The 22,326-nt window shown below is 19.6% G+C and overlaps 4 protein-coding genes and 2 non-coding genes across 6 annotated transcripts; 1 reads left to right on the top strand and 5 right to left on the bottom strand.

Annotated features, from left to right (window-relative positions):
* On the bottom strand, positions 1-569 carry PmUG01_06013800 (conserved Plasmodium protein, unknown function; the record flags this gene model as incomplete). Its single annotated transcript, XM_029003705.1, has 2 exons — positions 1-284; positions 488-569. 2 exons carry the CDS (start codon positions 567-569, stop codon positions 1-3), a joined length of 366 nt encoding a protein of 121 aa, XP_028859797.1.
* Positions 570-1,701: 1,132 nt separating this feature from the next.
* TCTP (histamine-releasing factor, putative) lies at positions 1,702-2,217 on the top strand (the record flags this gene model as incomplete). The annotated part of the gene is made up of 1 exon (XM_029003706.1): positions 1,702-2,217. The coding sequence occupies one exon, from the start codon at positions 1,702-1,704 to the stop codon at positions 2,215-2,217; it is 516 nt and encodes a 171-aa protein (XP_028859798.1).
* Positions 2,218-3,744: 1,527 nt separating this feature from the next.
* On the bottom strand, positions 3,745-3,886 carry PmUG01_06014000. Its single transcript, XR_003751934.1, has one exon. It is a non-coding gene; the product is annotated as an uncharacterized ncRNA (small nucleolar RNA).
* A 1,601-nt stretch (positions 3,887-5,487) lies between these two features.
* PmUG01_06014100 (WD repeat-containing protein, putative) lies at positions 5,488-8,922 on the bottom strand (the record flags this gene model as incomplete). The annotated part of the gene is made up of 12 exons (XM_029003707.1): positions 5,488-5,568; positions 5,656-5,713; positions 5,790-5,871; positions 6,068-6,155; positions 6,244-6,333; positions 6,438-6,598; positions 6,819-7,458; positions 7,610-7,683; positions 7,798-7,883; positions 7,987-8,138; positions 8,325-8,440; positions 8,637-8,922. 12 exons carry the CDS (start codon positions 8,920-8,922, stop codon positions 5,488-5,490), a joined length of 1,914 nt encoding a protein of 637 aa, XP_028859799.1.
* Positions 8,923-9,517: 595 nt separating this feature from the next.
* PmUG01_06014200 (conserved Plasmodium protein, unknown function) lies at positions 9,518-10,576 on the bottom strand (the record flags this gene model as incomplete). Its single annotated transcript, XM_029003708.1, has 1 exon — positions 9,518-10,576. The coding sequence occupies one exon, from the start codon at positions 10,574-10,576 to the stop codon at positions 9,518-9,520; it is 1,059 nt and encodes a 352-aa protein (XP_028859800.1).
* An 8,821-nt stretch (positions 10,577-19,397) lies between these two features.
* Positions 19,398-19,477, bottom strand: PMUG01_06014300.1. Its single transcript has one exon. It is a non-coding gene (tRNA).
* Between the last annotated feature and the right edge of the window lie 2,849 nt (positions 19,478-22,326).

Raw genomic sequence — 22,326 nt, forward strand, 5'->3', positions numbered from 1 at the left:
TTATGGAACAATTTTATTTTTTAATTCTTTTGTTTCATTAATTAACAGATCTATTAATTTCTTCCTTAAATTCATTGTTTCTTGAAGCTCTTTCACAAAATTACAATGTTCTTTATACATGAATAGTAATGTTCTGTTTATTTTTTCATTTCCTTTTAAAACAAAATTATTTAATTCATATGTTTTATTCAGGTCAACGTGTAGGTTATATACGGAATTAGGAACTGGAGTAATATCTCCTAAGAAGTCACCTCCTAATGATATGCTCTTTTTTCCTTTTTTGCCTATATTTCGTTGGAAAGAAAAGAAAAAATAATAAAGTAATATAAAGTGTCTAACGCTGCGTATATTTTATTATTTTTATTTACAACTCCGGAAATTTGAATAGCCTTATAATAGTATTATAAATTTGCAATAAAGCAATAATATAATCTAAAAAAATAATAAAAACAGTAATTCGGAAATTATTCTTCTTTATGTTTTTTACCCTCCTTTTTCAATTTTGATTTGCCATATACTTTACTATTTAGTAAAGCGAAAATTATAATTATAAAAACAAATATTTTCATTTTGATATTTAATAACAGAAAAAAAAAAAAAAAAAAAGGTATGGTGTCCTATGTATTATAAATATATATCACAATTATAAATTTTGATTGTTTTTATAAAAGCACAGCCCTTATGGCATTTTACTCTTTTAAAGTATAGTTAAAATTGTTTGTTAATGTAACATTTAGTTTTTCCTCTTAACATTTAAATAATACCATAAATAAAATGTGTGTAATTTTTGCTGATCTGAGGGTATATATGTAAAAATTGACAAAACTTTGTTTATTCGTATGAGTTGGTTATAAGCGGAAACAATACACGTAAAACAACGTGTGGGTATATAAATAAACGTATAAATATACTAATGTTATAATTATATTTATAGTTTTAAAAAAGGCATATATTTTACTTTTTCCAGTAAAAATATTTTCCTCCTTGTGTAATTATTACTATTAATTATTACAAAAATGTATATATGTTATATCTTTATTGTTATTTATTTTCCCAACTATAATTACATAACAATTTATGCGCTTTGCCTAATCAATCTTTACTGTGTATTGAATTAATACTACTGAATAATGAAACGAAAAGTAAAAGTAAAACTATAAAAAAAAAAAAAAAAAAAAAAAAATTATACGTAAAATGTATTACTACTGTTGTCAGATGATTATTGAAAAAAAAAAAATTATAATATAATAATTTATATATGTATATATACAATTATATATAGTATACTTAATAATGATTGCATATTTCATATATCGTATATATTAATATATTGAAAAAAAACATTTTCAATTTTGATATAAATTATTGTTTTTTCTTCTTTCTTTTTATATCTTATTTATTTATTTTTCTTTTAATTTTTTTAATGCTACGAAGTGTATAACTTTGTAATTTATTAAATATACATACGTAAAAAAAAAGATTATACATATATATGTATATTTGTTATTTTTCATATATTTTATAAGATTCAAACCTTAGTTTTTTTTAAAAAGTGTTTCATTTTTGTCTTGTTTTTTAAAAATATTATTGATATTTATTGTTGTATAAACTTATAATTTATATCGATATATGTCCATGTATATATATATATATTTATATACACAAATATTTATTTTTTTTTCCTTCATTATATAACGCAAAATGAAAGTATATAAAGATGTTTTCACAAATGACGAAGTATGTTCCGATTCATATGTTCAAGAAGACCCATTTGGAGTGGCAGAATTTCGTGATATTGCTTTTGAAGTAAAATCAAATAAAAGAGTAAAAGGAAATGAGGATTATGGTATAGCTGATAATAGCGAAGAAGCAGCAGATGGAATGGGAGCTGATGTGGAACAAGTAATTGATATTGTTGACTCGTTTCAACTAACTTCCACGTCACTTAGTAAAAAAGAGTTCAGTGTTTATATTAAAAATTATATGCAAAAGATTCTTAAATATTTAGAAGAGAAAAAACCTGACCGCGCAGAAGTTTTTAAAACGAAAGCTCAACCATTTATTAAACATATTTTAACAAATTTTGATGACTTTGAATTTTACATGGGAGAATCTCTTGATATGGAGGCAGGTTTAACTTACTCGTATTATAAAGGAGAAGAAATAACTCCTCGTTTTGTTTATATATCGGACGGATTATACGAAGAAAAATATTAGATACAAGTAATATTATTAATAAACTGAAGATGTCAAAATAATGGAATACTATATTCATTTTGGTACATGAATAAATAAATGAGTATTTCTTCAAGTTAAACTGCGGAATATATATTATGTAGAAAAAAATTAAAACTCCTCCCTTGTATATTTAGATATATATATATATATATGTATGAAAAAACAGCCAATTTTGTAAATATTATATTATATAGTTTTTATAAATTATCATGCATAAACATTAACATATAAAAATGTTTTGGAAAAAGAAATTAATTCACTTTGAAGTTTTTTTTTTTTTTTCTTTTTTTTAATATCGTCTTGCGCCATTTTTTTTTGCATTAAATTTAAGGAAAAAACACAAATAACAGATTAAGTTGAAACAGAACAATAAATTTCAATCCTTTACTATATATATATATAAAGCTATTATCAATTACGAGATTGAAAAAAGAAGATATAAGAACAGACAGTATATGTCATAAACAGTGAACATACTAATATTATTCACCATACAGTTAAACACATTCTTTTATATAAAAACACTGGGTTACTATTTCCCTATTTTAATACATTTAAAATTTCTACAAATGCATTAGTAAAAATGTTTTGAATATAATAATCTTAACGAGTACCATTTTCTTTTACCATGTAAAAGATAAAGTAATATACTAAAACAGACATTACTATTTTTCTTGTTCTTTTTTTTTTTTTTTTCTCTTTTCCATTGTTGTACATACATGAGAATAAAAAATTAATATATAAATATACATTTTCAAAAAAAAATAAAAACATTATAAAGTATTTCCCACAATTAAATTACAATTATCAATTCACTAACTTGCTTTATTTTCCTAGAACAACGTTTAATACGTCTCACAACATTAATTGAACAAGTGAAAGCTTTAAAAAAAAAAAAAAACATTTCTTTTTTTACATTTATTTTTATTTAAAAACTTATAAGTTTTCATTTTACCTCTATTTGTGTAAAATAATACTATTACTTTTATCATAGGTAAAATTAGGTAAACTTTATATATAAAAATTCTTATTTTTATTAAAGAAAATTTTTTGTTAACATATAAACTATTTTAAACTAATATTATTCCTTTTTCATTTTTCATAATATCATCTTTATCTTTTTATTTAAATGTGTAAGTATAACAACAATGTAGGGAAATACAATAAAAACTACTCCATTTATCAAAGAAAATACTATCCAAGGGTAACTGCTCGTTACTGATGTATAATATATATATAAACTAATGCTGTTTATGCAAATCTACTTTTAAAATTAAAAGGAATTAATTAAGCATACAAGTATATATATATATATATATATATATATATATAACTAATAGTTGAAATGCCTAAATGTTTTCAATTATGCAATATCTTTTATTTCCTTTTTTTTTTTTGTGTTAATATATATACGTATATTGTTCCCTTTTTCTTTTTATGACCTTAATGATTTTTTTATATAAAAAATATGCATATATTATATATATTAATTTTAAAATAAACGAAAAAGCTCAGCTATCTTGCGTTTCTCATCCTAAATTATTAAAAAAAAATTTAATAATATATTTATCAGATGGTAATATTCACGCAATGTTTTCTTCATCGCCTTAATAGTCGTATATTAACGCTGCAGTCTCCGGTAAAGAAGACGACGAAAAAAAAGAAAAAAGAAAAAAGAATAAATTAAAAAAAAAAAAAATATATTTATTTTTCGTAAAAAAAAAGAAAAAACTTGACACCAAAGTGACGGGACCAAAAGGTGTAATTTTTTTTTTTTAAATAAAGAAATAACATATATTAGCTACAAATAAAAAAAATGTTCTAATTTATATATAAATGAATATTATTAGTGCATGCATTGTAAGTATATATATTACGCATACAACTTATATATATATAATATGCACATATGTATATAATTAGTTGGATATATCAAATGAAAGCTAATATAAATTTATTTTTACCTTATTAACGCATTTCGTTCGAAAGCATAACAAAGTAAAAAAATAAAAGCCAAAACTATTGATTATATTTATTAAACAAATTTATTTGAAAAATATAGCTACAATTAAACAAATATTCTTAAATTAAAAGAAAATTTGTGTTTTCGATAGTTGAGTTATACATATATATATATATATGCATATGTATACTTTTTTATATATATGCACAATTGATTAATTAATTTGCATATTAAGAGGAAACCGTTTTTTAGTGTTTCACGTATATATAATAATATATGTATACTTTATGCACCATGAATTAAAGAAATCGAACGACCATTAAAGAGTAATGAAAGATACATTATAGTATTCATGTGTATATATATTTATATATATATATATATATATGTATAACTTTTTATCTTTTTACCTTCGAATTTCCGCTTTTACAATATCTTAAAATTATTTTGTTCCAAGTATATTTAATAAATTTTTTTGTAAAAATTACAGAGATAAAATAAATGAAGATGTATAATACTTTTATGTAATAAATTATTTATCGAAAATATAATTTCAGATTATGCATTGTTATTTTTTTATTTTTTTTTATACCATTACATTTTCTGTTATAAATTATTGCGTTGTACGAAAGAAGCTTGTTCAGTTCAACGCGTAGCTACTGTTTATTAAAAGATGAACTAACCTTCTTTAAATATATTTAAATCTGTATAACGAAAAAATGTATATTAGCTGATAACACATATCTGAGTAAGGTTATATTATTTTTGTTTATATAATATTTTTTATTTGCAATGTATCGTTTCGTCCATGAAGCATAATTATGAACGATATGTAAAATAAAACTCAAAGCCAAACAAATGTTTTGTTGTAACTTTAAAAGTTTTTCATTTTGATATTATATCATACACCTGGAAAAAGTGCATTATGTTTTAAAAAAATTTTTTTTACAAATTCACAAAATTATCTGCATACAAATATGTACTTTAAATGTAACCGTTCGTTTTTAATTAAACTGTGAAGCATTTTATGTATTAGTAAAAAGTTTCATGTTTCAAAAAAAAAAACAAATACACTTTTTGAATTTTTTTTTTATATATAAGCATTCTTTTTTTTTTTTTTAATGAATGAAATAAAATCTTTAAAAATTCTATAAATTGCATATTTTATCTCATATGTATTTTGATGTTTTATTTTATTATTATAAAATTATCCAAAAAATAATTTTAAAAAAGTGTTTTGTTTATATATATATTTTAACTTTTTGCTATAAAAAGATATGTTGAATTTATTTCTCCATTTGTTCCCAAACGCAAATGTTTCCATTAGACAACGAACAGTATAGTTTGTTATTTTCTAATATAACGTTCTAAAAAAAAAAATTAGAAAAAGTAAATGTTTTAAATCATTATAAAAATGGCATTTTTTTTTTTTTTTTTTTTTCTTGTTTCTTTACTTTTATTGGAAACTCATGCTTTAATGCCCTAACAAACTTCCTTTCTGTAATGTCAAATCTAAAAAAAAATAAGAAATTAAGAATTATAATCCATAATTATAAAAAATTTATACGTTAAACTAAATTTATTTTACATTTTTATTGTGTGATCTTCGGAAGCTATAAATAAATATTTATTGTTATTATCCATTGGGCATTTATTTGCACTTGATGGTCCTAGTTAATAGTACAACAAAAAAAAAAAATTAATAATACTAATAATAATAATGTAATGAAAAAAAAGATAGAAAATAAAATTAAATGAGTACATGATTAATATGTGTAATATACAACAACAAAAAAAAAAAAATAAAATAAAATAAAATAAAACAGTAGAAAAATAAAATTAAGAAAATATGTTTAATGTAAAAACCTGCGTCTAGATTAATGAGACATTTATTCGTTCGGATGTCCCAAATTTTAACAACACCACCAGAATCACAAGAGTATATCCATTTTGCCTGAATATAAATGTTTACATTATTAATTTTTTATATTTTTCTTAGAAAGTATTAAATTTTTTCCATATTTTATGATTTAATTTATTACATCTGTGCTGAAATTAGAATAGCTGCATGGAAAATGATGTCCATAAAAAGTATTTTCGCACAGTCCACTTCTCATATCCCAGATTGATACCTACACAAAAGTGAATACATATTTTTCTTTTTATTTTTTTATTTTCTTCTCTCTTTAAAAAAAAAAAAAAAGAATTAATATAATAAAAATATATTTCGAATTACCGTTTTATCAACAGATGCACTAACGAGGGTACTAAAAAATGGATGAAAATTTACACAATTCACACTATCAACGTGCCCTCTTAAAATTTGTCTTTGTCGTAAACTATTCATATCAAATATTCTAATTGTTTGATCCATAGAGGCAGATGCAAAAAAATCACCTATGAGATAAACATTAAAATATCAGCTTGATATTACGTACGTTTGTCTTATGTATATATATACGTGGGTAAAAATATATGTATATGGATATATAAGTGAATACGTATTTATACTTGCTGGAATATAAACATCCTAAAATATTCTTACATTGCAACTATCATATATTCATATACATACATATGCAGATTCAATATTGTGTTTTTTTTATTTGTTTAAAACCTTCATAATGAAATGATAAACTCCATATAGGTCCTGTTGAGTTTTTAAAAGTATGAACACATTTTTCTTTAATCATATCCCATAATTTTATCTTAGAATCTCCACTACAAGTACATAAAATATTCCCTTCCTTATTAAAGCAAATATCGCCTATCCATTTTTTGTGAGCTTGTGAAGCCATCACTAATTCATAATTTGTTGCACTCCATGTTTTCCATTGTCCATCATCTCCTCCAGTTGCTAACAAATGAACTTTATTATTATATGCAAGACCTGACACTGCATTATTATGAGCATTAAAAGATTTTTCAATATTTAAGGAGAAAATACATAAATTAAAATTTTCTTTATCTTCATTTTCATTCATTTCACAAGGGGCACTTTCTTTATTAGGCCAAGGAGTATCTTCTCTTTTGGTGTCTATTTTTCCTAAATCTTTTTTATCCCGTTTTGAAGTAATATTCTGAGGTACATTATTACTGCTCTTTTCGTGGATGGAGGAAATATTAGCTATTGAAGAATCTGATTTACTACTTTCTAACAAATCTTTCAATCTTTCGATATACTTATTTAAGCCTTCAATTTTAGTGTCCCTTTTTTCTTTTTCCAGGACAGCAAGCATTTTTTCCTTAAGCACAGACTTTAAAATGGAAAAAAAAGTAATGCATAACGAACGTTACATATATAAATATATGTATATACACTATTTATATATGCCTTTGAATTTTTAATTGTTTAAAATTTGGTACTAATACTTTAGATTAAAAAAGAGATTTAACTTTTGCGCATACTTCGTATTTGGTTCTTATTTCCTCTACTGAATTTTGAAATTTTTCAATTTCCTTTTTTTGTTTCTGTATTTCTTCTATTAAAAATAAAAATTATTAATTTAAAATTATTATTTTTCATTGAAATAAAAAAAATGTTTTATTATTAATCCATTATTTAAATAGACTGAACAAATTATTTTAGTTATTACTATTTAGAGTCTCCTTTTCTTGTAGAACTCGCTTATGATGCATTAAATAGTAATCTCTTTCTTTTATTGTTTTTTGAACTTTTTTACTAACATAAAAAAAAAAAAAAGTTAGAATGTAAAAGGTTAATTATATGTAGAATGATTTAATAATTCTTTCTTTTAAATTTTGTTTCTACTACAAACTATTACTTTGCATCTTCCAGAGAATTTTGAATTTCTTTTGTAAATTTTTCATGATTCAAAAAATCATTTCTTAAAAGCTCATTTTGGGTAAATATATCTTCATGTCGTGTTTTCCTCAACTTATTAATATCATCGCCAAACTTCTTCACATATTCCTTCTAATGTAGAATAGTTTTAATATATGTTTCTTCCTTTTCATATTTTATTATTCTCATGCAAAAAGACATTTGGTCGTCATATAATAAAAGTCGAAAAAGGATGAAAAATGAATAAAGAAAATAATTGTAACTAAAAGAAATTTAAAAAATAAGATGAATACATAAAAAACAATATATGAATGCAACCTCAAACACTTCAAGTGATTCCACGAATTCGTGCTCAACCATAAAATTGTATATGAAAGATAATGCCATAGACACGTATTTTTCATCAATTGGAAACGTTTTTGAGTTCTTTTCTCCTTTGAAGAAGTATAAAGAAATATGTGACATATAAAAACATGTTAAAAGAATTATATTTGTTGTATACTTTTAGATGTTTCATATAATACTAAACTAAGTATAAACAATTATATATATATGTATAATACATATATTTTTAAAAGTTAATCTGTGCAAAATATATTGTATAACATTAAAAAGAATGTTTGCACTTGCCTGAAATTAATTCATCTTTATTAAAACTTGATATATTAACTACTTTAGCATTTTTCAATAACTTTTCAAAACTTTCTGAATCATCACTATCAGATTCTAAGTTTGAGTCTTCTTCGTACTTTCTATTATTTTCATCAGTTTTCCCATCCTCGGTATTGTCGATATTTGTTTCTTCGTTATCTGTTATTTTTTCTACTAAGGATGTTGCATTGTATTCATCATTATCTATTTTGTTTTTTATCTTCTTTTTGTCCACTGAAATATTTTCTTTTTTTATGTCTACCATTTTATAACTAATCTCAAACTGTTATACTTATTTATGTGCTATAAAATACTATTAATTTATGCAAACTTGTATTTTTATTTTTATAATAATTTATTTGAACATATATTTTTGCTGAAAATATATATATTTTTTTTTTTTATAAATAATTTATTCTATAAAAAAAATGTACATATATTTACCCATTTTCCTACTGCATTCCGCTAATAGAATATTATATAAATATATAGTAACGTTTTACGAATTTATACATTTTATTAAATATGTTTATAATTTTTTTTTTCTTAGTTTTATTTTCGAAATTTCCAAATTGGCAAATGCCAAAAAGAGAATGTACTTATATGTTTTCTTTAGAAAAAACAAAAGAAATGAATGCTACACAAAAAAAATAAATAATTCATAAATTAATAAAAAGATAAAAGAAAATAAAATGTGTGCAAAATAACATAAATGAAAAAAACAAGACTATTACTGTAAAAATAACATATCACTAACGGAATAAATAAAAAACAAAATATTTAAAAAGCGAAAACTTAGATATAGTTTAAAAACAATTAGAAGATTTATATAACAAAATAACAAGTGTCATTTTTAAATTCTATGTCTTATCACATGACATTAGAAATTGACAAGAAAAACTATTTAAACTTAAAAAGCAAGCACCCATATAGTTTTTTTTTTGTTTCTTTATTTTCTTGTCAAATAAAGGATTTACATGGTGAAAAATACTAAAATGTTGACTTGAACCATTATCTATTTCATTATTTTGTTTTACACTTTTTTCTATATCTTTTTTATGATAATCTGTTAAAGACAAACATTGATTTTTTTTTGACTTATCTTCATAGTTAATATGCAAAATTTCCATATCACCTAAATTCTTATTTAGCTTGATATTAGAATCATTATAAAATTTAATATTGTCCTTTAAATTATAATGTTCTGTCATTATACATGTATTATTTTTCAATATCTCATTATTTTCACGTCTTATTTGTGAATTTGCAATTTTTTTATTGAACTGGGCACATTTTATACCACTGTAATTAGTCATTTGTATCCTATTTGGGTATGGGTTATTTACAATGGAATTACTGTTTTTAGATTTTGGAACAGTGTTCATATGTTCATTTTTAAATGCATTGTACATGAAGTAATTAACATACTCTAAATTTTCATTCACTTTACCTGTGTTAGTATTTTCTAAATTCGAATATGTTATAGGCATTTTTCCTTCAAAACATATATTCTTCAAAGATTTATGCTTAATGTTATTTTTATATTGAATAGAGTTATATGATCCCACACAATTTTCGCACACGCTTGTCTTATCATATTGATGTTTTCGATCCTTATTATTTGAACTTTTGTATGTACCTTTCTTATTTTTTGATTGTGTTTTTTTTCTTAAAGAGAAAAGATTACTCGCGTTTTTTGAGTTTGCGTTAATGACATTAATATATCGTGTATCTACTGTACTTAATATGGTTAAAATGCAGCTGTTCATTATGCAGTAATTGTAATAAGAAGGAAGTACAATCCTTTTATTTTCTGGAACAATTATAGCTTCATTTTGTTCTTTAGATAAGTTACTTTCATTCTTTGTTTTATACATGTCACTAGATAATTTTTTATTCTTAAATAGTTGCAAATTCATTTCTTTATATTCTTTTATTCATGAAGTTATATATGTACATATTTTATTGATCAACATAAAAAAGCATATTTTGAAATGTTAATAATGAAATTGTGAACAAATATATATATATTTGTCATTTAAAAAAAAAAAAAAACGATTATTACAAAGTATTTACAGTAAAAACATAAATGAACAAACAATTTCAGACAGGAACGTGAAACATTTTTTTTATTAATAACAACTGATTATTTTTGAAAAAAAGACTTAAAGGAATAACAAATTAAAAAAAAAAAAATGATTAAATTTTTTTATTAAATATTCATACACATACACGTGTCATGCATATTATGAGAAATTTTTTTCGTATGTTATATATTTGATTTATTGTAAAAAAACACATAATTATATATTTCCATTTACTAAATAAAAATATTTTAGAAAAGTTCTTAATAAGACTTCAGAATATAGGACAAGTATTTACTTCTAATAACTATGTTCAAATGAAAAACTAAAATTTCCATTTTTGTTTTTATAATGTATACATAATTCACTGTTGTTTATAAATTGATATATGCACATATTTTCGTGCACATAGGCTGAAATGTATTTTTCCTTTTCATGTTAATTTAAATGGAAAACAGTATTTATTTATGAAACGTTTTTATAATTATATATATTAAATGCATAATATTAGTAAGCATTCTTTAATTTTAACATACTTTCAACAAGAAAAATATATACATAATATTTTTCTGACTATAGGAATGATATTTACATTTAATGAGAATAACAACATATGTAATATGAAATGCAGATTTCTATTTTTGCTTATAAAGATGAAAGATTATATAGATTTTGTTAACTTGCTATCTTTTTCTTTTTAAAATTGTTATTATAGGATACTTCGAAAAATTTTAAAGTAATTTCTAAAAACTAAAAAATACAAAATATTTTTTCAAGTTTAGTATAGTGTAAAATTGTTGTGAAAGCACATAATTTAAAAAAAAAATTTTAATTTCATCTATGCTTTACAGGGTTAGTAAATTTATATGTGTGTTTCTTCTATAATACAATTATTCTGAAAGGAGCATACTTTGAAATACTAAAAGAATACTTTATAGTTCATATATGTTTACATTTTTATAAATTCATTTTTTAATTTTACACTTCTGAAGGAGGGTTATTTTTCTGTATCATTAAAACTGAACCGAAGAAAACATTACTTTTTTGAAGGATAATAAAATACTCCTCTATTGATATATTCATTTTTTTTTTATATCTATAAAGTGTTTCCCTTTTTAAAAATAAAGGTCCTATATTAAGTTAGACATACACAAACGTACATTTTGTTTGCAATTTAATATAAATTATATTTAAAATAAAAACAATTTCTTAAATACTTTCTATAATAATAATCTTATCTATTAAAAGAACAGTACTAACTGTACATTGTAATTTTTATTAATTAACAAACAATTTTATGTAAAAGGAAGAAGATTTCATAGGTTTACTTATTACATGTAATTACAAAAATAATAATATCAAAAAGACATTCATTCTAAATGCTTACATATAAATATGTCAATATAAATTTTTGTTATATTAACATAGAAGCTTTAACATATTCAAAAATATATAGACATGGTGGAATATTTCTTAATCAATTTTTTTCCATAATATATTAAGGCTACATCCAATTACATTCTTCTCCTTAATAATATAATTAAATAATTATTATGTACTTATAATAAAATAGCATAATACTGCTCTAATTATGGTTAAACATCTCTATAAATTAAATGATACACTAAATATCTATAATGCATATATGGTTTATATATTCATTATTAATATTTTTACTTATTAAATATGTTTATATAATTAAAATTCATACACATAATAATTTTTATTACACAAAAATAAAACATATAATAAGTTATTTTACACAAACAAATTATTTATTTCATCTATTTATTTAAATTAATACATTAATTTAATTATTTTGATTTATAATAAATATTTAATTTAATTATTTAATGAAAATATAATTTATTTATAACAATTATTATTATTTAATTATTTAATAAAAATATAATTTATTTATAACAATTATTATTATTATTTAATTATTTAATGAAAATATAATTTATTTATAACACTTATTATTATTTAATTATTTAATAAAAATATAATTTATTTATAACAATTATTATTATTTAATTATTTAATAAAAATATAATTTATTTATATATATAATTAATTATATTATTTAAAATTAAATAACTTATTTATAATATATATCTATAATTTAAATATTTAATAAAATGTATAGAAATTCAATTAAATTGTTTATTAATATTTAATTATACTATTTAATAAAATATAATTATAAGATATATTTCTAATAGAGTTGTATAGTAAAATATGATTGATAATATATATTTAATTAAATTATTCAATAAAGTGTAATTTATTTATATATATTTTTTCATTTAAATCATTTAATTAAATATATTTTATATAATATATAAATTAAAATTAATTATTCAAATAATTATTTATTAATTATAAAATATACTATAAAAGTAATTTAAAAATATATAATATATATCAATATTTTTTGCTTAGCTTTGTAATATTTAACTAAAATGAATTAATTATTTAATTAATTAAAATAATTAAATATAAATTTATATATTTAAGTCATATTTTATTTATATGTTATAATTATAATTATGTCCATTTTTTAAATTATTTATTTTAATTGTTAATTATATTATCTAATTTATTTTAATAATTTTATTAACAAAACATTAATTATTATATTTTTTTTAAATAAAATTGTATTTAAATAACTAATATGATGGCTTTATAATTACAATATATTTTTTATTTAATATTAAAATTAAATTATTTTATTTTTTTATAATCATTTATTTAAATAATAAAAATATATTCTTTAATGTAAAATTCATATATTAATGATTTATATATAAATGTTAATTATTTAAAATAAGATATTTTATTTAAAAAAATATATTAATTTTAATTCTATTAATATATTTCTTTATATAAATTAACTATCTTAATATTATGTTAATAAATATTTTTATTTAAATATACTATTTTATTTATTTAATTATATATATATATATATATCATTTATTTCAAATTAATTTTATACACAAATACTTTTAATTTATGAAACAAATATTATTTTTAATAATAAAATTAATTAATTAAATATACAAAAACCAATTATTATTAGTATTAATTAAATTCAAATAAATTTAATTAATATTATATAATGATTTAAATATATATATTACGTATATATTTATATAATTCTTATTTTAATTAATTTTATTTAAAATACTGTTAAATAGCTTTTATAAATTTATTTAATATTATATTATTATTACTATTATATTAATTTATAATAATATAATTATACACTTATATTTTATTTATATATAAATACAATTTGTTAATGTATATAACTTTAACATTTTATTTCTTCTTTTTATATATCAAATAATATATAAAGAATTATATTATATGTTTTAGATTATTTTTATTATATAAATATATATAATTATATTTAATTAAATATATTTAAATGTGTTTATAAATAAAATTTAATTTTAATTTATTCAGAATAATTATATTAATCATTTAATTAATATTCTTTAAATTTATATTAATATTTTATATTTATAAACTGTATTAAAAAATTTATTACTTATATTAATTAACTATAAAAGAAATATTAATATTCTTATTTTACTTAATTTATATGATACATCTTGAATTAATTTTTAATTTTATTATTTATTTATTACAGTTTTATTAATTAATCATATTATTTATTTTTATTATTTTCTAATTTATTTATATTTTTATTATTTATCTATTTTTATTGATTATTTATTTAAATTATAATTCTTATTTTAATGAATTAATATATATTTATTAATTATTTGTTTTAATTAATTTATTTATTTTTTATAATTATTAATTTTTATTATTTATTTGTTTTTATTATTTTAATTTATTTATATATTATTTTTATTTTAATTTTATGTATATTTTTGTTAAATAATTCACAAGGTAATGGATTTTATTTTTTTAAATAGAATAATTTAATATATATAATAAAATTATATTATTTTTATAAATAAATTTTTTTTTTAGTTTGTATTTATTTATAACTTTATAATTTGTGTTTTACTTTTTTTTTTATTTTAAATTTATTATTTAATATTAATTTGTTATATTATTGTTAGTGTATCTTTTTCATTCTAAAAAATTTGTTTGTAATATATATATTTTTTTTATTATTATCGCCTTTTAACTTTGTGTATAGTTTTTTATTTTTTTTAAATTTTTACAATGTAATACAAATATATGCTACTACATTCATTTAAGAGATAGTATACTGCATATTAAATTATTGTCTATTTTATATCTCTATTGATGTGATCTCGAATTAATAAATGCGTATAATACATTATTAGACAAGTTCTTTAATGTCTTTTTGATATCATTGTTATATTTTTACAGTATAACAATATTACAATGAATCTATTAAGTCTTTTACTTTTTGGATTTGTTTTAATTTTTTGAACTAGTGTTTATTTTTCTTTTCCAAAATTTTAAGATAGGCCATTTTTTGCTTTGTCAATGTATTTCCCTTTGTAAACACTTTTATATATTTTTTTTAATGTATATTTAACATATTTTACTATTTGTAACAACTCAGTCTTTGTTGTGTAGAGTTATAAAAGCAACTGTAATAATAACATAATTATGCTATATTTGTTATGATATTAAAAGTGATCAAATAATTGACTAAAATCTTCAATATATAATAAAAAAATAAAACAACTGTTTACAGAATAGTAGTGTTTTTTTGTGCAAAAAAATGTTATATGCATAATTTGTATTATTCTTATAAGAAACATATAATTACATGTGTCTAGGACTTCAGTAATATTAATAAATGTGTAATATAAAATTTTTTTTTCTATTAAATGTTTAGAAAACAGTAGCTATCAGTATTCTGAGGAACTCCAAAAGAGTTGATATAAATAGAATTACGTAAAAAAATTAGTAAGCATCAATTAGAGTATAGAATTATTTTTCATATGAAAATTCAACTTTTTGTCCATTAGCATTCAAAAACAAAACAACTTGCAAAATATAGTTTATAAAAAACATTTTTTCTAATAGTTTTATATAAATTGTATTAACTTTTAGCTGCAACTAAACATTAGCATAAGATAGGAAAAACGACATTCAAAATATTTTTATAAAATTATTTGCAAATACTTTTTACACATTTATCTGTATCTTGAAAAACTGTAGACAATAAAATTCTTGCAAAAAATTAGCAGAATGGAAGCCATATATAAGAAAACTAAATTTTTTTACTTCATACCAATGCAAATAATTAAAAACAAAGAGCCTTGACAATGAAATAATTAATCAGTATTAACAATTAGAAGCATGGTTGTTAGGAAAAAAAAATTATGATATTCCTGTACAACATTATTTATCAATTACAACCATTTAATTACATTGTGCTATCTTAATATGCGCGAAATATAACATTTTTACACAAAATTTTTTTTGATTCATTTCATAAGTCATAGATTTTTGTAAAAACAATTTTACCATTCTTTGGATTATTTTATCTATATCGTAACAATGAATATATACATTCAGTATCTTTTATATGTGCTCATACATTTCAACCTAACATCTTAATATTTTGCTGTAATAAATATATATGCAATTTTAAAGAAATAAAGAAAACTTATTCTGAACTTATAGTTTATATTAGGGTTTTTCGTATTACTTAGTAACATCTAATATAAGAAAAAAAATTTTTTTAATAAATATTTACAAAAAAATATTTTTTCGTTTTCTTTTCGTGGTGTATGATAATGCCTCTTTTACTGAATATTAAAATTTATCAAATTCCATCTCAAAGAGATTTTTCCAAATGAAATATATTTTAATGACAAATTTTTAATGTAGCAAGAATGTACTACCTTAATGAAGATAGTATAGAATTGCTTTGTTCTATATTAAATATATAAATGTTTACGTCTTTTAGTTTTTCTGAGTTCGATTACCAATTTTATCTATAATTAGAAATTATTTTTATAAATTTTAATTTTCTAAAAGATATATTTTTACCTTTAATAGAAATATTTATATATAAATACATTCATTTGGGGCATAAGAATTTCGAGGAAAACATAGAATTTATTGAAGCAATTTAAATGTATGATGTGTTTCAAAGAAGACACAAAAGAATATGATAATGCTTATATAATTTAGCTTAAAAAAAAGGGAAATAAAATACAACTTAAAAAAGAAGAATCATTTGCCATCTCAATAAACAAAAAGTTTTTTTTTTCTAATATAGAAAATAAATTTTAGTTTTATACAATTTTGTTTTTCTGTGTTTGTTGTGAGTAATTTATTGAGCTTTATTATTATCTACAAACAGAAACTCAATTACATGTAAATGTTTGTATTAAATCTTAATATTATATTAAATAATTATTACAAATACATATAGTAATTGGATAATTATGCATTTAAAGTCAAATAATTTTCATGGTAAAAATTTTCAGTTATTCTAAAATGCGAATTGAAAAACCCACAAAGATATAAAATTAGAATATACATTTTTTGATAACGAATTATTTCACTGATATAATTTTACCTTAAATAATCTATTATGATATTGAACAAAAAAATACATCTTCATTTTAAATACACCAATAAATTTTATTAACATCAGATAAATAAGGATGTAAAATTATTTGTTTATTTGTATTATTATAAATTACAATATATAACAGTATGTTAACTAATTTGTAGAAAATAAGAAAAATTATAAACTGTTTTGGAAACCAGAAAACAGTAATAAAAAAGATTTTATTAAATTTTTATCATGAACACTTTTTTTAGCGCATAAATTATTATATACTAAGGTAATTATGTAAAAAGACATTTGCCAATGAAGATGAAGAACATATTGAAATACTAATAAATTCGCAATTGTCCAGAATTAATAATATTAAGATGAGCCAAAAAAAATTAACGTGTATCTTTTCTTTTGGCAATTCTGCTAAATATTTATTGTATAATGATATTATATTTACATCTATATAAATATATTATAATATTTATTTATTTAAAGCGTTAATTGAAATTCAAAAACCCATTTTAGGGGTTTTAATACAAAAAGCAAAGACAATAGAATTATATTTATTAACCATAATTCAATTAACAACATATAAAATAAAGATGTCACTTATATTCTACAATATGATATAGGAGAGTTCAATATATATAGGTCTTGTTCATTTTGAGTTGTTTCATTAATGGTTGAAACTCTATGTGATATGTTACTTTGTATGGAATTATAATGAAATATCTATTTTGTTTCATATTAAGAAAAAAAGAATAATGCATTTGATGTTTTAAAATATAGCTTACGATCTAAGGTATAATAATATATTATTTTAATATGTTTTTAATTTTTTATTAAAGGATAATCCCTTTATATAGTAATGTGTAAAAATAATAAAAAAAAAACTAAAAAACTTTTTTATCTTTATGAAATAAAATTGAATGATTACATTTTTTCTATAGTACAAATTTTGTTCATTTTTAGAATATCCATTATTTTACTGTTTTAATAATGCGTAAAATAATATTTATACAAAATATAATTATTCTTTTTTCTGAAATATAAACAACAAATAACTGTTCTTGTACAAGCGTCCCTTTAGTATATATCTATAACTTCCACATTGACCTAACATATAATATGGGAATATATTAGTGTGTCTATATTCTCATTTATTCGATAATATTTTTAACTTCTAAAAAGATCGGTATTTAAATGATCAGAATACTACTGTGTGAAGGATAATATTACGCATATCATAAATTGTGTTAAAATAAACTTTTAATCAGAATATTATATTTAAAAAAATGATTATTATAGCCTTTTTATATATAATATAATTAGAAGAAGTACAAAAATTATGCTTCTATATATACTTTAATTATATAATGTCATAGTCTCAATTTGTTTATTCTCTTAATTCATTCAAAACAAAATTTATAATATGATTTCTAATTTTTTGAACACAAAACATAACTTACAGAAAAATGTATTACGCTTAAAGAAAGTATATCTATAAGCACAAGTTATTTTAAATGTTAATAATAATAAAATGAAATTCCAGCTTATATGTTATAGAGTTAGCACTTTTCCTTAGTATTTCATATTTAATATCAGTTTGACCTTGTGTTTGTAAATTATAAGCATATCTATTTCGTAGACTGCTTTAATGTTCTTGTTTTACATGTTAAAAAGTTTTAAAGGATAATGTATTATTATTATTTATAAAAACTGATATAACAGAATTCTTATATAAAGTATATTAAAAATTAAATTTGAAAAATTATTTATGGTAAATAAATCATCTTGTGTACTGTTACAATGACAGAATATTCTTCTTTCATTAACTATAACTTATGTAAAAATGGTAAAAAAAAATTTATATGCAGTTTAAAAATAGTTTTACAGTTTCGATTTATAGAAAATAACTCGAAAAAGGTCTACAGAAAATGTAAAAATTTTATATACGTGAGTTTAATATATATTTGTTTAAACATATTATATATGTTGATTATTAACATTTTTTAGCTTATCTTGTTTTTATATATTATTCACAATTTATTTAAGTTTTATTTAAAAATTTATAAGAAAATTTAACGATAACTCTCTTATAGTTTCATAGTATTTTGTCAGGAGTGGGGTTCGAACCCACGCCCTTACGGACAGCGGCCTAAACGCTGCGCCTTAGACCACTCGGCCATCCTGACATCACTATTTAGTTGTTAATAAGAAAATTATTGTTACAATAATATGCTGTATAATGTGGAAATAACGTTAGCTATATGGTTTTAGTATGTTAAATTTAATATTTAATCATTATGTCTATAATTTTATCATTTTATTTTTCTTCTACAGAAACATAATGTTATATGTATTTATACTTTAAACAGTTTAATATATATTTTATTTATATTAATATGAAACAATTAAGTTTTCTTAATAATATAAATTCTTATTATTATCTATTGATGTAAAAAAAAAGGAAAGCAAAACCTAAAATTTTATGTTTTTTCCAATGCTTTTGAAGGAGGAAAATTTTTTTTCCTTTTTCCATGAAAGGGAAATTTATAGTATCTATTTTATTACTGTGCTCATTTAATATTCCACGGCAAAATTTTCTTAAAATTTCAAAAAAAGTAAATAAATATAAAAGTTTCAAGTGTCTAAAGTAATAGTGAATCCAATAAATATAAGGTTTAATTATATTTAGTACAATTATGAGTGAAACATAAATAGAATGAATATAATACCTTATAAAATCTCTATGTATAATAATATAGAATCCATAGAGTGGAAGGTTATCCAAAATATAATTTATTTATAGTATTTTTCGTATAATAATATATTTAAATATTTTCTGTTTTTTAATATATATTTTTTTCTTTTATTGTAATAATTATCGACAATTTATATACACTTGAATAGTTTTAAATATAAAATGTCCAATATATGGTGAGAATTAAAACTTAGTTTTAAAACACCAGATATTTATACATTCGAAAAAGATTTGTATCCTATTAATTTATATATGTATAGAAAAGGAAAATTTAAATATTTATAACAAATGTATTTTTATTTAATTTTTTTTTCATCTTTTAGCAGTATTCTAAAAAACAGTTTCAAAAAGACAAAAATAATAGAAAGAAAGTACTAAAATTATCATACGTTATATGACAACACACTTTTTAAAAAATAAGATGTCCATATCTTGTTATTCTAATAAATTTATATCACCATTTTAATAGCATTAAATGAAAACCACACGCCTTCATTCATAAAAAAAACTGCATTTGTAGTTTTATATTTACAACATATATTTAATTGAGAATAATTAATAAAAAAAGTTCATATTATATATAATAAATTAAAACGGAAAGCCCATATAATGATTCTTTTAATACAGAAAGAAAAAAATTATTATTTTACTATCGTATACTTCTAACATTCATAAGTTCGTTGATTTTTCCCTTTTTTACATTTGTTCGTAATATGGGTTATATATCAGAATGTTACTAGAATGTTTTTTTTTTTTTATAATACATTGTAGCTTTCTTATACAGGTATTCGTACAAATATGTATGTATATAAATATATATAGGTATGCATACATATATAGGGAAGGAATGAATTCCAGTAGGCTCATGAATTCCATTATAATAAAGTAAAACAGGAGGTTCTTTACTATTTTATTATGTTATTTTTTTGATATATATGAAAAAGATGATTTACACATTTTTATCTATTAACTTTGAACATGAACAGGAAAATATGTCTTTTATAAGGAAAAAATTGTAACATTTGAAATTACGGAATGCTATAAAAGTAATATTTTTTAAGTAGTTTTGGTATATTAAAGACATTAGTCATATTTTCATAATGAAAATTAATACAAACGCATTTTTAATATAGCCTAATATAATTCAGTTTTGATTAAAAATAAGATATCATTTTCTTATTTTAAAATATTTAATTTTTTATTTAAAATTGTATTTTAAAAAACTTTCCATATATTTCATTTGCTTAAACATACTATCATTCGTGGAAATGATTTTGTTGAAATATGTAACTAAAACTATTGGGAAATGGAATACTAATTTTGAAAAAAAAAAAAAGTAAAAAGAAAGAAAAATCCAAACAAGTATACATATAATATGTAATATAATAATTAATCTAAGGAAAAATCTGTTCATTATAACAAAAAAAAAATAAAAATAAAAAAGCAAACCTTTATTTTCATTAATATACCATGTTATAACTTAAAGATAGCATAAGAAAATTTTGATATTAATTATATATAATGCGCATTTTTTCTTTTCATTAACTTCTAAAACATGTTTAAAACAAATAAAAAAGGAAGAAAAAAAATTAATAAAACAAGGTAAAACGTCAACATTAAAAAAAAATTATTCTGCGTAAAATTACATTTTGAAAGATAAATATATGCATATATATGCTTATATGTATATATATATATATAACATATAATTTAAAATAGAATGACGTAAATTAAGGACATGCTGTGGCTTTAATAAACACAATTTGATGCATTTTAAATTTTTTAGTATTATCATATAATAATATATTTTTGCACATCTTAATTCAAAGAATTTTTTTTTCTGATTTACTTTTGTAAAAGGTCAGTTATTATTATAATTATTAATATTTTCTTTTTTAACAATTTTATTTACTATGGACAAATGGAATTTATTCACTAAATAATATTGAATAAAATATTTAACTAAATTGTTTTAAAAAGACAATCTAAAATCTATTATTTATTTAAAAAAAATAAAAGAGGTAGCATCAGGCTAAGCGGGATTAATAAGTACGGATAAATTTTTAAAAATTACACTATTTAAAAGAAATAAAAGATTTTCATTATGTACAATTAAATTGCTCATTTCTGTTTTGTTTTATATCTTTTTAATATCTTTTTTTTTATTGTGTCATAATAAAAGGAAATTATACATATATATATATATATATATATGCATACATGATAGCTTTATTTTTTCCTTTAAATACGTTTTAAGAGGAGAAACATTTAATATGTAAT

The sequence above is a fragment of the Plasmodium malariae genome (assembly GCF_900090045.1).
Source record: "Plasmodium malariae genome assembly, chromosome: 6".
In the NCBI taxonomy this organism is placed as follows: Eukaryota; Apicomplexa; class Aconoidasida; order Haemosporida; family Plasmodiidae; genus Plasmodium; species Plasmodium malariae.